At 61.7% G+C, this 15083-nt stretch overlaps 2 protein-coding genes across 4 annotated transcripts in view; both read right to left on the bottom strand.

Annotated features, from left to right (window-relative positions):
• RUSC1 (RUN and SH3 domain containing 1) overlaps positions 1-509 on the bottom strand; it is a 5277-nt gene extending 4768 nt beyond the window's left edge. Inside the window, 1 exon segment of the mRNA XM_062016050.1 lies at positions 440-509. Within this exon segment, the coding sequence (XP_061872034.1) occupies positions 440-509 (70 nt within the window).
• A 411-nt stretch (positions 510-920) lies between these two features.
• HCN3 (hyperpolarization activated cyclic nucleotide gated potassium channel 3) lies at positions 921-15053 on the bottom strand. 3 transcript variants are annotated; one of them, XM_062016160.1, is made up of 9 exons: positions 14441-15053; positions 9182-9611; positions 8909-9100; positions 7698-7916; positions 6493-6639; positions 5178-5418; positions 4554-4718; positions 3033-4161; positions 921-1854 (listed from the first exon to the last, which is right to left on the bottom strand). In XM_062016160.1, exons 1-9 carry the CDS (start codon positions 14758-14760, stop codon positions 1797-1799), a joined length of 2901 nt encoding a protein of 966 aa, XP_061872144.1. In that variant the 5' UTR covers positions 14761-15053; the 3' UTR covers positions 921-1796. The 3 variants fall into 3 exon arrangements, with proteins under 3 accessions (XP_061872144.1, XP_061872145.1, XP_061872146.1); XM_062016161.1 differs by having other exon boundaries at positions 8909-9070; XM_062016162.1 differs by having other exon boundaries at positions 921-4161; positions 8909-9070.
• Positions 15054-15083: the final 30 nt, after the last annotated feature.

Genomic DNA, 15083 nt, shown 5'->3' with positions numbered 1-15083 from the left:
TGCCCGCTTTCTGCCCCCCTGGCCAGCCCCAGCTCTGCCTGAGCAGCTCAGCCCTGCAGATGCTGGGGATGAAGCACATGGGATTGCATTTCCAAGAAAATGCTCTTTTGGGGGTTGTTTTTTCTCCCTCTCTCCTCTCATGCAGCAGGATGCTGGGGCAGGAGCCTGGCAGCCTGCACCTCCCTCTCTTCTAATCAGGTTGGCATCAGTGTAAGCTGAAGTAATCAAATTAGGAAGAAACCACTAATGAGCTCTTGAGCTCCTCTTGTGTCACTGAGCCTAATCCTTGCTGCTGCTGGGGAGAGCAAGGAGGCTGCAGCCAGGGTCCCATGGGCAAGGGGCTGCCCTGTGGTGTTTGGGGGGGACTGGAAGGGGGCTGTGGCAGGAGCTGCTGAGGTGGGGGTGCAGGCAGAGCAGAGCTGTGCCCCCCCTAACCCACCTTGGCAGTGCTGTGTGGGGTTGGGCTCAGCTTCCCCCTCCCTCCTTTTCCCCTCCAGCATGACCTTCATTGAATCTGGTTAATGCTCTGCAATCAAGCTCCATCAAACCTTCCCCCTTCCCTTCCCTGCTTAATGAAGGGAAGAGGGATGGGAGGGGAAAAGAACCAAAGATTAAACATTAATCTCCCCAGGGATGAGAGTGGCCAGGAGGAAACCTCTGTGTGTGTGTCACCTGAGGAGTCCCCAGATGCTTCTGTGGAAGGGGCCAAGGGCAAGATGTGGCTGTTCAATAAGAGGGAGATGATGGCATCACCCCCTCCCCACTCCATCCATCCCATTGAGGTGCTGGGGAAGTACCAAAAGAAGCTTCCCCCAGCCAGCCCAGCTCTGTATTTCTCCTTTATTCTTGAAACTCCCTCCTGTACAACAGCCAAAACATAAAAAACAACCCCCAACCCACTCCCCCCCCCCCAACCTGCCTTGAAATCCTCTGTGGTATGAAAACTACAAGCTCTGTACATCAACTGCTGTGAGTGCAAGAGAGAGCAAGGATCAGGGTCTTTGGTGGTTAAGACTTGCCCCCATATGCACTGCAGAGACACAGGTAGCACCTCCCACCATACATCCCCTCCCCTCCAGGCTCCCCACAAACCCTCAGTGTGCTGGGGAACTGGGCAGCCACTGCCCATGGCGATGGGAGCAAAGGGGGGTGTCTGTCCTGGCAATGGGGAGGTGGGCACAGCTGGCAGAGGGAAGAGCCCTGCTGGATGCCATCTGTGTCCTGCAGGGGTTTGGAGGTGGGGAGTGGTGGTTGGGGGTGGGAAATATTTGGGATGGCAGCTAAAACATTGATGTCATGTGGGTAAAAAGCCCCAGGGGAAGGTGTGAGGGAGGGGGGCTGAGTGCAGACCCCTTCCTGAGGGGCTGCCAGGGGGCTGGGGTATCACCCATGGGGGATGGAGCTGGATGTGGGGGAGTCCATGGAAAGAAAAGGCAGTGCTGGACATCCTCTCCCATGGGATTCCTGATGGGCTGAGCTCCCTGAGCAGCCCCAGCATCCCAAACCCATGAGGTGAGGAGGAGGAGGGTTTGGGACTGAAGAACCTCCCTTTGAGCCCCTGCTGCACTGGGGCTGGAGGGGATGGGGGGAAGAGAGGGGGGAGGTCTGGCAAGCCCCAGAGCATGACTACAAGCCATGGTTCCTGACTCTGCATGTGGGGAAGAAGCAGCTTGAGCAGCACAAAGGAAGGAACAGACACTAAACCAGGGCTTGGTGACAAAGGTTGAGCCCAAAGCAACAACTGGCAGTAGAGCTGAGCTGCTTGGCAGAGCCACGACTCGAACACACATCGCTGACTACTGGCTCTGGAAGGGTGCCAGGGACTGATCATGGGCACCCTGGGCACTTGTCCTCCTGTAAAGAGACCCAGGAGGGTGAGGGGAGGCAGCTGCATGCCCCCCACACATACACACACACACACATACACACAGACACCTCACCCTGGGGTTGGCATCTCTCCCTGATGCCCTTTTTGGTCACTGGGCATCTCCAGGCAGCCTGGAAAAGGGAGCTCAGGGCAAGGAGAGAGGAGCAAAGCCTGAGCTCAGCATCCTCCCAGGAGCCACAGGCAGTGGGTGCCCCCTCCCCAGGGCTGCTCCTTATCCCACAGCATGTGGCAAAGGTCTGGAGGTGGGGGGAATAGCCCCCCAGCACCCCTGAGGCAAAACACCCCCCCTCAAGTCAGGGAGAGGCACCCAGGGGCTGCTCAGCAGAAGATCCATCTGCCTCCCCCCTGCCACTTGGCACTTGTCATACAGGGGGGAGAAGAACCCTGCCCAGGACCCCCAGGTCCTGGTACCATGCCCCAAGGGACCTGCCAAGGGCTCAGGGAGCAACAGAGGCCAAACTGGAGGAGCCACCAGCACCAGCCCAGCTCTGAGAGCCCCATGGGGTGTAAGGGCAGAGAGTGGGGAGACCCCCAAGGAGCACTTGTGGGGAGCTGGGCTCTCCAGGGAGGCTGGAGCTTGGGTGAGGGCTCTGACTCACCCTGTTGCCCCCAGAAGATGGGCAGGACTCCTAAAGAATGCCAGGATGGTGGGGGCTGGAAGGGACCCCCTAGAGCTCCTCCAGCCCCTGCTCCAGCAGCTTCCCCTGGCTCAGGGGGCACAGGAATGTGTCCAGGGGGGTTTGGGAAGCTCCTGAGGAGCCTCCACACCCTCCCTGGGCAGCCTGGGCCAGGGCTCCCTCAGCTCAGCACCAAAGCACTTGCTCCTCCTGTGCCAGGGGAACTTCTCCTGCCCCAGCTTGTGTCCAACACGACTCAGGGCAGATGGTGATGGAGCAAGGAAGGGAGAGCCCAGGCAGGGCAACCCCCTCAGGGAGACAATCCCAGCCCCCTCCTCATCCAGCTTAGCCAGCTCTGGGGCTCCCCCACACCCCTCCCAGCTGTGCCTCATGCCCAGAGCAACCAGTCCACAGCCCTGGGTGCTTCCTCTCACCTCCTCCTCCTCCTCCTCCCCTCTGGCACAGCCAGGACCCGCTGCTCTGCCTGGATCCCTCCTTCCTGCTCACAGGTGCCAGCAGGGACTCACATGTTGGATGAGAGTTTGGGTTTCCCTGTTTCCACCTCGGGGCTGAAGGCCACAGAACCTTTCCTGGAGGGAGCTGCTGCCTGCCTGGATGCAGAGCCAGGGGACTGAGGGCTGGACGTTCCCACCACGGAACGACTGGCTTGAGCCAAAGCTCCAGATGAAGGCATCTGCTGGCCTGGCATCCCTGGGCATGGCTTGGTGAGGAGTCCAGCTACTGAAGGTGATGATCTACGAGCCAGGTTGCCTGCAGATTTCCTCCCTTGCTGCAAAGAGCTCCCATCAGCTTGCTGAGCCACTCGATTGGGAAGGGAAGGTTGGGATGCTGAGAGGAGTCGCACGTCCTGGGTGAGTCTTCCCACAGGTAAACCCTGGATGCTCCTGTGCTTCACCAGCTGCTGGGGCTGCAGCAGCAGGGAGATGTGAGAGCCAGTGGCTCGGGAAAGGCTGTAGTGGAGGGTTCTCCCAGCTCCTGCTCCTTGCTCTGAGCTGGGGGACGGAGCCCCAGCCGCTTGTTGGAGGAGGGAGGTGGAAAGAGAAGCGCCTCGGGATTTGGAGAGCTGGGGCTGGGAAGTGCCTGGGGGTTGCTTGGCACCTCCTGCCACCTCTCCCTTGGGTGCCAGCCGTGGCAGGGACTGTGCCCCATGGCTTGGTCTCTGACTCCCACTCTCCAGGGGCACCTGGGGCTGGACCAGGGGGGACGAAGGCGAAGCGGCGGCGGGTGTGTGCAGGTGGGACTGAGTCCCCGATGGGGAGCTGCCAGAGGAAGGTCTGGAACCCCCTAAGCTGGGTTGGGACCTTCTGACCTGTTTAGTGAGCAGAGTGGCCTCAGGGGAGAGAGGGCTGGAGATAGAAGAAGGTGGGAGGAAGATATGAGCCTGCAGGCTGTGCTGGTGAGTCAAAGCAATGGCCACATTGGTGGTGGCAGCTGCTGTTTGCAGGGGAGCATGGACCAGGGGCTCCCAGATGACGGGTTTGCCACTCAGCTCCCTGCCCATGGCCACGTGCTGCAGGTCCTGGATGTTGTGGGCCACATCCTGGTCGTGTTTGACGATCTGTTGGATCATGTCGTTGTTGACGGGCGCCGCGCCGTGCTCGGCTCGCTTGCGCAGCAGGATGGAGTTCTTCTTGCCTAAGGGAGGGAGGAGGCAGCAGGGTCACCCACCCTGGGGTGTGGTGGTGATGGGGAAGGGGTGTTAAACCTCAGCCACGTGCTAAAGGGACCCCTGAGGATGGGTTGGGATGGGGTGGAGGGATAAAGGATGCAGGGTGAGGGTTGGGGTGTTCTCCATGGGTGAGGGGACAAGAGCTGGTAGGGTAAATGTTGGGGAGCCTGCCATGTAGCAGAGCATTGGAGGAGAGAGGGACTCTGGGGGAAGGCTCTGCTCCTCCTCATCCTCCCAACTGAGCACCCTTGGGGCTGGGCTGCCACGCTCCATGGGGCGCCGTGATGCCACCACCCACGGGGCTGGGGTGATGCCGTGGGACCCCTGGCACAGAGACAAGGAGCTTGAGCCTCCTCACCTATCCTGTCCAACCTGTCCATGGCCACTGTCTCAAAAGCTCTTCTCATCATGGGATACTCCTCCAGCACCTCGTTGAAGTTGTCCACAGCCAGGGAGTAGAGGCGGCAGTAGGTGTCTGCCCGGACGCTGGCCGTGCGCCGGCCCCGTGTCAACAGGCAGATCTCTGCAAGGAGACACGGCTTTGGGTGCAGAGCTCAGGCTGGCACCCATCCCCAAGGGCAGCCAGAGAAAGGGACAGCACTCCCTGGCACTCCCCAGCTCCTGCTTTTCCTCCCTCCCCTCTGCTTGGCCCGTTGCTTGCCCCACGTTGGGCTGGTAGCTGAGGGATGGGTTGGGATGCTCAGCTCTGAGCCACCTTCCTCTGCAGCTGGAGGTGAGGTGGGTGGTTGCTTCCTCTGCCCAAGCCACTCAGAATTAAGCTGGCTGCTGGGCCCTTTATTCATCTGCTGGACAAGAGACCCCAGAAGAAAAGAGCTGGTGGACTTCTGAGCCCCAGAGGCTGCTGTGAGGTGGATGCCAAGCAGTTGGCACCAGGAGCGAAGGGATGGGCAGAGGATGCCATCAGGGATGCCCTAACTCTTGCCTCCCCTTTGCTCTCCAAGTACCCCCAGCTTAACCTCACCCCCAAAGTAGGAGCCATCAGACAGCTTGGTCTCCTTGTTGCCCTTGGTGAGGATGCTGACCACCCCATGCTGGATGAAATACATCTTCTTGCCCACGGTGCCCTCACGGATGATGAAGTCCCCAGGCTGGAAGACCTCGAAGCGCAGCTTGGTGAGCATGGCTGTCACAAAGTTGGGGTCAGCATTGGCAAACAAGGGCATGTTGGCCACCAGGTTCCTGCAGTTGAAGTTGATGATCTCCTGTGGGGTGAAGGAGATGGGAGGAGAAGCTGTGAGAACCCTGGGGGTGTTCAGCCTGGGGAAGAGAAGGCTGAGCTCAAAGGGGGATCTGATTGATCAAACCCCCAAAGGGTGGGTGTCAGGAGGGTCTGGGGAAGCCTCAGCTGGAGTCCTGTGGCCAGGGCTGGGCTGCCCAGCTCAGGAGAGACAGGGAAGTGCTGCAGAGAGGCCAGTGCAGGGCTGCCAAGATGCTGAGGGGCTGCAACATGTGTGTGAGGAGGAAAGGCTGCAGCCCTGGGGCTGTTGAGCCTGGGGAACAGAAGCCTGAGCTCAGGGGCACCTCAGCAATGCTGCTCAGTCCCTAAAGGGTGCCACCTAAACACAAGGAGCAAGTGCTTTGGTGCTGAGCTGAGCCCAGGCTGCCCAGGGAGGGTGTGGAGGCTCCTTCCTTGGAGGGCTTTAAGACCCCCCTGGACACATTCCTGTGTGACCTGAGCTGGGTGGGAGCTGCTTCTGCAGGGGGTTGCACTGGATGAGCTCTGAAGGTCCCTTCTGCAGGGGATTGGGAGAGAGCAGAGGGAGAACCAAGATGGGGTTTAGGATTGGGGCTGCCAAGATGCTGAGGGGCTGCAACATGTGTGTGAGGAGGAAAGGCTGCAGCCCTGGGGCTGTTGAGCCTGGGGAACAGCAGCCTGAGCTCAGGGGCACCTTGTTGATCAACCCCTAAAGGGTGGTGCCAGGAGGCTGGGACCAGTGTTTGGTGTGTGGGGGCCAGGGACAGGACAAGGGCTGATGGACACAAGCTGGAGCACAAGAAGTGCCACTTCAACCCAAGGAGCAAGTGCTTTGGTGCTGAGGTGAGGGAGCCCTGGCCCAGGCTGCCCAGGGAGGGTTTGGAGGCTCCTTCTCAGGAGCTTCCCAACCCCCCCTTGGACACATTCCTGTGCCCCCTGAGCCAGGGCAACCTACTTTGGGCTGGAGGAGCTCTGGATTTCCCTTCCAACCCTCACCATCCTGAGCTTCTGTGCTCACTGAGCCTGGCCCCAGCAAGCCTTGGCCCTCCTCTCCCAAATCCCAGCACTGTCCTGCCTGTACCTCTTTGAGTGGCTCACTCAGCTCTCCCAGGATGTTCTCCTCATCAAACATCTTGCCCTGGTAACGGTGCTCGTAGTACTCGTGGATCCGTTGGCGAGTGTCCCCAGGCAGCTTGTGGAAGGACATGTACTGCTCCACTTGCTTGTACTGTGGGGACAAAGCACAGCCACACAGGGCTGAGCTCAAACAACCTGCACTGTGCCACAGGCTGGTGGCACCCATGGCCAATGCTCTCCCTCTCCTCATGGGTGCTGCTGGAGTTGGGATCCCTGATCCAGGGTGTCTGGCCCAAAGTCCACCTCCAGGGCAAAGGGCAGAACCTCTGTGTCCTCAGAGTGCCTGGGCAGAGGCCAGGATGGGGTGTGAACCCCAACATCATGAATGATCTGGGCTGGCCAGCTCAGGAGAGACAGGGAAGTGCTGCAGAGAGGCCAGTGCAGGGCTGCCAAGATGCTGAGGGGCTGCAACGTGTGTGTGAGGAGGAAAGGCTGCAGCCCTGGGGCTGTTGAGCCTGGGGAACAGAAGCCTGAGCTCAGGGGCACCTTGGTGATCAATCCCTAAAGGGTGGGTGGCAGGAGGTTGGGGTCAGTGCCAGGACATCAGCTGGAGCACAAAAGGTTCCATTTAAACCCAAGGAGCAAGTGCTTTGGTGCTGAGCTGAGGGATCCCTGGCCCAGGCTGCCCAGGGAGGGTGTGGAGGCTCCTCAGGAGCTTCCCAACCCCCCCTGGACACATTCCTGTGCCCCCTGATCTAAGTGAACCTTTGCTCTGTGATGGCCAGTGCCAGGACAAGGGGTAAAAGACACAGGCTGGCACACAGGCAGTGCCCCTGGCACAGGAGGAGCAAGTCCTTTGGTGCTGAGGGGAGGGAGCCCCGGCCCAGGCTGCCCAGGGAGGGTGTGGAGGCTCCTTCTCAGGAGCTTCCCAACCCCCCCTGGACACATTCCTGTGCCCCCTGAGCCAGGGCAACCTGCTGCAGCAGTGGCTGGATGATCCCTAGAGCTCCCTTCCCACCCCACCACTCTCACCCCACAACTCAGACACCTCCATCCCAACTCTCCCCAGCCTCACCCCTCCTCCCACCCCCCTCTCAGCGAGTGCTGAAGGGCAGAGATGAGGCCAGGAATCAGTGCCAGCCTTACACTGAGCTTGACCCACTCATGCCAGGCCACTTTTTCCCTTGTCCCCCAGCTCCTTGCACTGACCTTCTCCTGGTACTGGCGCCGGGAGGAGTCCAGGGACTGGATGAGGGCGGTGGCGTGGCCGATGAACATGGCGTAGCACGTGGCGCCCACGATCATGCTGAGCATGGTGAGCCACACATCAGTCATGCCCTCGGGTGCTTGTTGGCCATAACCAATGCACAGCATGTGGCTCATGGCTTTGAAGAGGGCATGTGAGTACTGCTTCCCCCAGGAGTCGTTCTGCAGGTGAAGGAACAGCACTAGGGAGGGTTGTTGGAAGGAGCTGCTGGGATGAAGCCTCAAGTTCCTTCTTTCCACGAGACAGGGAGTCCACAACCCCAGGGGTTTCTGATGTGGCAGGGCCCCAGGAGGCTCTGGGGATGGTGTGGAACCCTGAGATTGTCCCAGCCCTTGCTCTGAGGAGGAAGGAGCCCCTGGGGATGGTGTGGAGCCCTTGGGGTTGTATGGAGCCCTGAGCTGTCCCAACCCTTGCCCTGAGGAAGAGGAAGGAGCCCTTGGGGATGGTGTGGAGCCCTGAGCTGTCCCAGCCCCTGCTCTGAGGAGGAGGAAGGAGTCCCTGGGGATGGTGTGGAGCCCTGAGCTGTCCCAACCCCTGCTCTGAGGAGGAGGAAGGAGCCCCTGGGGATGGTGTAGAGCCCTTGGGGATGATGTGGAGCCCTTGGGGTTGTATGGAGCCCTGAGCTTGTCCCAACCCCTGCTCTGAGGAAGAGGAAGGAGACCCTGGGGATGGTGTGGAGCCCTTGGGGATGGTGTGGAGCCCTGAGCTTGTCCCAGCCTTTGCTCTGAGGAGGAGGAAGGAGCCCCTGGGGATGATGTGGAGCCCTTGGGGATGTTGTGGAGCCCTGAGATTGTCCCAAACCCTGCTCTGATGAAGAGGAAGGAGCCCCTGGGGATGGTGTGGAGCCCCTGGGGATGGTGTGGAGCCCTGAGCTTGTCCCAGCCCCTGCTCTGAGGAGAAGGAAGGAGCCCCTGGGGATGTTGTAGAGCCTTGAGCTTGTCCCAGCCCCTGCTCTGAGGAGGAAGAAGGAGCCCCTACCACTCTGTTCCCTCCTGGCAGAGCACAAGGGACTCCCCAGGGCTGAGAGGTGATGCAGAGATGCCCTTTCCCCCCCCCCCACCTCGCTGCTGCTGCAGCTCCAGCCTCACGCGCCACGTACCAGATCCCTCTCCTCCCCATCCCCAGCAGCCCCACAGCCCCCAGGCTCACTGACCACCATGTGGTTGATGGAAACCCAGCAATCCTCAGGGAAATCTTGCAGCATGGGCACCAGGAACTGGAGACAGCCATCCCAGTGACACAGCAGCAGCATCATACCGATGAGGTTGAAGATCCTCACCACAGCGCTGGCCAGGTCGTAGGTCATGTGGAAGATCTGAGGGTGACAAACAGAAGCCCAGCAGAGCTTCAGAGAGAACTCAATGCACAGAGGAAGGATTCTAGAGGTGGCCTGGAGGTCCTGTGGGTGTCCCAGCGTGGTTCTCACCTCTTCCCACTGGTGGATGTAGCGGATGAGGCGTGAGAGGCGCAGGAGCCGCAGGAGACTGAGGATCTTGGTGAAGCGCACGATGCGCAGGGCTCGGGCTGTCTTGTAGACATCAGAGTCCACCTGTGTCTCCAGGTCAACAATGAGGAAGATGTAATCAACAGGGATGGAGGAGATGAAATCAACCAGGAACCAGCTCTTCAGGTACTTCATTTTGATGGTGTGAGGGTCGAGGATGATCTCGGTGTTGTCCTCCACCACGATGCCCGTGCGGAAGTTCAGCACCAGGTCAGCCAAGAAGAAAGTGTCTGAGAGGACGTTGAAAACGATCCAGGGAGGGGTGTTCTCATCCTTGAAGAAGGTGATGCCCACGGGGAGGATGATCAGGTTCCCCACCATCAGGAGCAGCATGATCAGGTCCCAGTAAAACCTGCAGGGAGGGAGTGGAGAAGGGCAGGGAGGAGTGGGGAGAGGCAGGACGTAGGTGGTTAGAAAGCAAAGGCAGGCTGAAAGGCAGAGAGTGCAACACACAGGGGAGAGACAGGAGCTCAGGACATGTCAGAGAGTCATTTGGGCTGGGAAAGAGCTTCAAGCTCCTGGAATCCAACCATTAACCTCACCCTGCCCAGCCCAGCACTAACCCACAGCCCCCAGCAGCTCAGCTTTGGGATCCCTCCAGGGCTGGGCACTGCCCCAGCTCCCTGGGCAGCCTGGCACAGGGCTGACACCCCTCTCAGGGAAACAGTTCTGCCTCAGCTCCAGCCTCAACCTCCCCTGGGGCAGCTCCAGCCCCTTTCCTCTTGTCCCATCCCTGTCTTCTGCAGCTACAGCACAGCAAGACCTTCCCAGCTCTGTGTGGCAGTTTGCACAAGCAGCTTGGAATCAGAGACTCATTTGGGCTGGGAAAGACCTTAAATGTCATTAAATCCAAGTCCTGTTTTCATAGAATCATGGAATTGATTGGTTGGGAAAGAGATGGAAGGTTGTGGAGTCCCAGCCCTGCCCTCAGCCTGCCCAGCCCAGCACTGACCCACAGCCCTCAGCACCTCAGCTCCAGGGCTTTGGGATCCCTCCAGGGCTGGGCACTGCCCCAGCTCCCTGGGCAGCCTGGCACAGGGCTGACACCCCTCTGAGGGAAACAGTTCTGCCTCAGCTCCAGCCTCAACCTCCCCTGGGGCAACTAGAAGCTGTTTCCTCTTATCCTGTCACCCATTACTGGGGAGAAGAGACCAACCTTCACCTCGCTACAACCTCCTGTGTGGGTAGGAACAGCAGCCTGCAGCTCAAAGAGCTCAGCTCTTGCTCCTCCCTCTTCTCATGGCATGACAGTGCATGCACACATATGCCTCTGCCCCAAACATCTGCCCTGTGGAAAACTCAGGGGGGATGAAGGCTTTGCTCCCCAGAGCTCCTCATCGTCCCACTGCTCCCTGTCACCACCCAGGTTGGCTTAGTGGGATTTAGAAGGAGCTTTGCTGGGTTATGCAAAGTGAGCACCGAGCTCCTGGGGTAGCTGAGGGACTCAGGAGCCAGGGAAGCTGTCAGGATTGAGCCAGGCAGCAGGCAGGCAAGGACAGACACCCAGCATCACCATGGGGAAGGTGGGAGGAACATGTCTAACTCCAAAGGGGCTGCTCATGAGCTCTTGGCAGGAGCTACACAGCCCTGGGCCTGCAGGACCCTCTAATCCACCTCCCTTGGTGGACTGGATGAGTTTAGAGGCTCAGGAGGAAAAGCCAAGTGACAACCAGGCAGCAGATTGGTTGTGCCACGAAATTCAGCAACCCCATTCACATGCAAATGTGGCTGGAGTGTTTCCATTCTTCACAGGAACCACCTAAGGCCCTGTGACCACTCCTGTGCAGCTGAGTGGGCTCCTGGCTGCCCTGAGTGGGCTCCTGGCTGCCCTGAGTGGGCTCCTGCACAGCTGGGTGGGCTCCTGAACAGCTGGGTGGGCTCCTGGGTGCCCTGGATGGGCTCCTGGTTGCCCTGGGTGGGCTCCTGCACAGCTGGGTGGGCTCCTGGGTGCCCTGGGTGGGCTCCTGAACAGCTGAGTGGGCTTCTGAGTGCCCTGAGTGGGCTCCTGGTTGCCCTGGGTGGGCTCCTGAACAGCTGGGTGGGCTCCTGGGTGCCCTGTGACAGCTCCTGCACACCTTGGTGGGCTCCTGGGTGCTCTGGGTGGGCTCCTGGGTGCCCTGTGACAGCTCCTGCACACCTTGGTGGGCTCCTGGGTGCTCTGGGTGGGCTCCTGGGTGCCTTGGGTGGGCTCCTGGGTGCCCTGTGACAGCTCCTGCACACCTTGGTGGGCTCCTGGGTGCTCTGGGTGGGCTCCTGGGTGCCTTGGGTGGGCTCCTGCACAGCTGGGTGGGCTCCTGGGTGCCCTGAGTGGGCTCCTGCACAGCTGGGTGGGCTTCTGAGTGCCCTGAGTGGGCTCCTGCACAGCTGGGTGGGCTCCTGGGTGCCCTGAGTGGGCTCCTGCACAGCTGGGTGGGCTCCTGAACAGCTGAGTGGGCTTCTGAGTGCCCTGAGTGGGCTCCTGGGTGCTCTGGGTGGGCTCCTGGGTGCCCTGTGACAGCTCCTGCACACCTTGGTGGGCTCCTGGGTGCTCTGGGTGGGCTCCTGGGTGCCCTGTGACAGCTCCTGCACAGCTGGGTGGGCTCCTGGGTGCTCTGGGTGGGCTCCTGGGTGCCTTGGGTGGGCTCCTGGGTGCCCTGTGACAGCTCCTGCACAGCTGGGTGGGCTCCTGGGTGCTCTGGGTGGGCTCCTGGGTGGGCTCCTGGGTGCCCTGTGACAGCTCCTGCACAGCTGGGTGGGCTCCTGGGTGCTCTGGGTGGGCTCCTGGGTGCCCTGTGGCAGCTCCTGCACAGCTGGGTGGGCTCCTGAGTGTCCTATTCAAAGTCTTTACAAGCACCTGGCCAAGCAGGTCCAGCCCCCACCTCTGGGTGCCCCTTTTAGCCATAGCCCTCAACCTCCTAAAGGGACCTCAGGGCAACTCTGGGACCTCAGGGCTCCAAGCTGGCCTTTGCTAAGTGACAGGAGCCTGAGGGTGTTTGGTACCCTGTGGCCTCTGTGAGCTTTCTGCAGGTGCTGGGGAAGAGGAGGAAAGAGAAGTCATGGCAGCAGGAGAGAGACCCAGAGCCTGGCCAGAGGATGGGAGGGGGGACACAACACCTCCCTGGGAGCTCCCCCAGAGCTGAGGAGACTGCCATGTGTTAACACCTTCTTGGTCATGGCTAAGGCTTGTGGGGCAGGCAAAGAGACACCAGCCAAGGCAGAAGTGACTCGACTTGGCCAAGAAATTGCCTCTTCTGTGCCCAGAGACATGCAGGGCAGGGAAATCACCCGACCCCACAGCTGCCTGAGGCTGCTGGGAGCTCCAGTCAGACTTAGGCTTAAGCTCTTTAGGGCAGGGCCTGTCCTTCAGGCTGGGTCAGGCTGAATGCACAGAGGCCCCAGATCTCTGTGGCCTCTCTGGATCCCCCTTAATGTGATCAACAGCAGTGTCAGGCAGCCAGCTCGCCTCGTGTCACCTTCAGCACAGGCTGTGCAAAGCCTCTCCTGCTGAGCTCTGCCTCACAGACTTTGGGGTGGTTTCCCTGGGAAAAGGGCTCTGAGGGCTCACAAGCAGCACAGGGGGAGTCAGGATCTGCAGGAGCTCAGGGGGGACCCAGTGGGGAGGGGAGTGGGCAACAAGCATCAGGGACCCATGGAGGGTGCTGACCCCTCTCCAGGGTGCTTCACTGGGGCTCGGGACATCAGCAGTGTCACAGCTCGCTGTGTGAGCCCGGCAGCTTCATTCCCCCGTGCAGAAAGCCCACCCTGTATGACTCAACATCCCCGTGACACCCGGTTCCTCCCACACCAGCCGGCCCCGAGCTCTCGCCGTGATCCCGGTGACACCTCGCCGGGGGCCCTGCCCTCCCCGCAGCGGCTTCCCACGGGGAAGGAATCAGAATGGCACCGAGGACAGGGGCGGTGGAGGCGAAGGCAGGCGGCCCCGGCTCCTCCTCCTCCTCCTCCTCCACACGCCCAGGGCCCGCGGGGAGAACGGATCCGCGGCCCCTCGGGAGCCCCGGGAGGGGAAAGTTGTGCGTGATCCCCCGCGGGGTGACCCGAGGATGGGGCAGGACTTGGGGAGCGGCAGCGTGTCCTCCCCAGCCCACCCTTCCCCGGCCCCGGGTCGCCGCTGCCCGGCGCTTGTTGCCCCGACGGCCGGACCGGACGGCGGAGCCGCGCTCAGCACCATGGACAGCGGCGGGGGCCGGGACACCGGGACCCCAGCGGGACCCAACGGAGACACAACCGAGACCCAACCGGGACCCAACCGGGACCCAACCGGGACCTCAGTGGGACCCAACCGGGACCCCACCGAGACCCAACCGAGACCCAACCGGGACCCAACCGAGACCTCAGTGGGACCCAACCGGGATCCAACCAGGACCCCAGCGGGACCCATCCAGGACCCAACCGGGACCTCAGTGGGACCCAACCGAGACACAACCGAGACCTCAGTGGGACCCAACCGGGACCCCATCAAGACCCAACCGAGACCCAACCGGGACCCCAGCGGGACCTCAGTGTGACCCAACCGAGACCCAACCGGGACCCAACCGAGACCCAACCGGGACCCCAGCGGGACCCAACCGGGACCTCAGTGGGACACAACCGAGACCCAACCGGGACCCAACCGGGACCCAACCGGGACCCAACCGAGACCTCAGTGGGACCCAACCGAGACCCAACCGGGACCCAACCGAGACCTCAGTGGGACCCAACCGGGACCCCACCGAGACCCAACAAAGACCTCAGTGGGACCCCACCGAGACCCAACCGGGACCCAACCGGGACCCAACCGAGACCTCAGTGGGACCCAACCGAGACCCCACCAAGACCCAATCGAGACCCAACTGGCACCTCAGTGGGATCCAACCGGGATCTAACCAAGACCAAACCGGGACCCCAGAGGGACCCAACCAGGACCTCAGTGGGACCCAACTGAAACCCAACCGGGACACAACCGAGACCCCAGCAGGACCCAACAGAGACCCAACCGGGACCCAACAGAGACCCAACCGGGACCCCAGCGGGACCCAACAGAGACCCAACCGGGACCCCAGCAGGACCCAACCGGGACCCCAGTGGGACCCAACAGAGACCCAACCGGGACCCCAGCGGGACCCAACCGGGACCCCAGCGGGACCCCAGCGGGACCCAACCGGGACCCCAGCGGGACCCCAGCGGGGCGGGCGCGGTTCCCACCTGAAGTCGCTGTAAGGGTGGATGATCCAAGCACCGGCCGACTTCACCCGTTGCCTCTCGATCTCCACGGCCCGGTGGCTGCCGAACATGCGCAGCGAGAACTTGTTCACGGCGGGCTGCAGCATGGCCCCGAGCTGCCGCTGCACGAACGTGCCCCCAGCCGCCGCCGTTCCCGTCTCACCCTCCGCCACGATCTGTTCCGCCGCCGCCGGCGAAGCTGGAGCAGCTCCCGCCGCCCCCGCTGCCGTTCCCGTCGCTTCTCCGTCCAGCACCGGCGGCTTCTCCCGCTGCTCGGGGCTTCGGCCCGGTGTCGCGTCCATGCTGCCTCCTCCTCCCTCCGCCGCCGCCCCTCACGTTTCCTTCAAACGCCCTTGCCCGGGCGCTCTGCCCGCCGCCCCGCCGCACATACCCGGCCCCGGGGTTTCCACTCGCCGCTCCCTTCCCTCAACCTCTCGGTTCACCGGTTTCCCCGGATCTCACCGCCCGTTACACAGCTCGGCCGCCTCACGCCTGTTGCGCACAAGCCACGGCGGCCGGGCCTCGGCTGTTACCGGGGAAGCAGCGGCGGTACCGGGTGTAGCAGCGAGGCCCGAGCGGCGGCGGCGGCGGCGGCGGCGGGACCGGGCGGTGGGCGTGGCCAGGG

Source organism: Colius striatus, chromosome 29, assembly GCF_028858725.1.
Source record: "Colius striatus isolate bColStr4 chromosome 29, bColStr4.1.hap1, whole genome shotgun sequence".
Lineage (NCBI taxonomy): Eukaryota > Metazoa > Chordata > Aves > Coliiformes > Coliidae > Colius > Colius striatus.
This window is presented reverse-complemented; position numbering and strand designations above follow the sequence as displayed.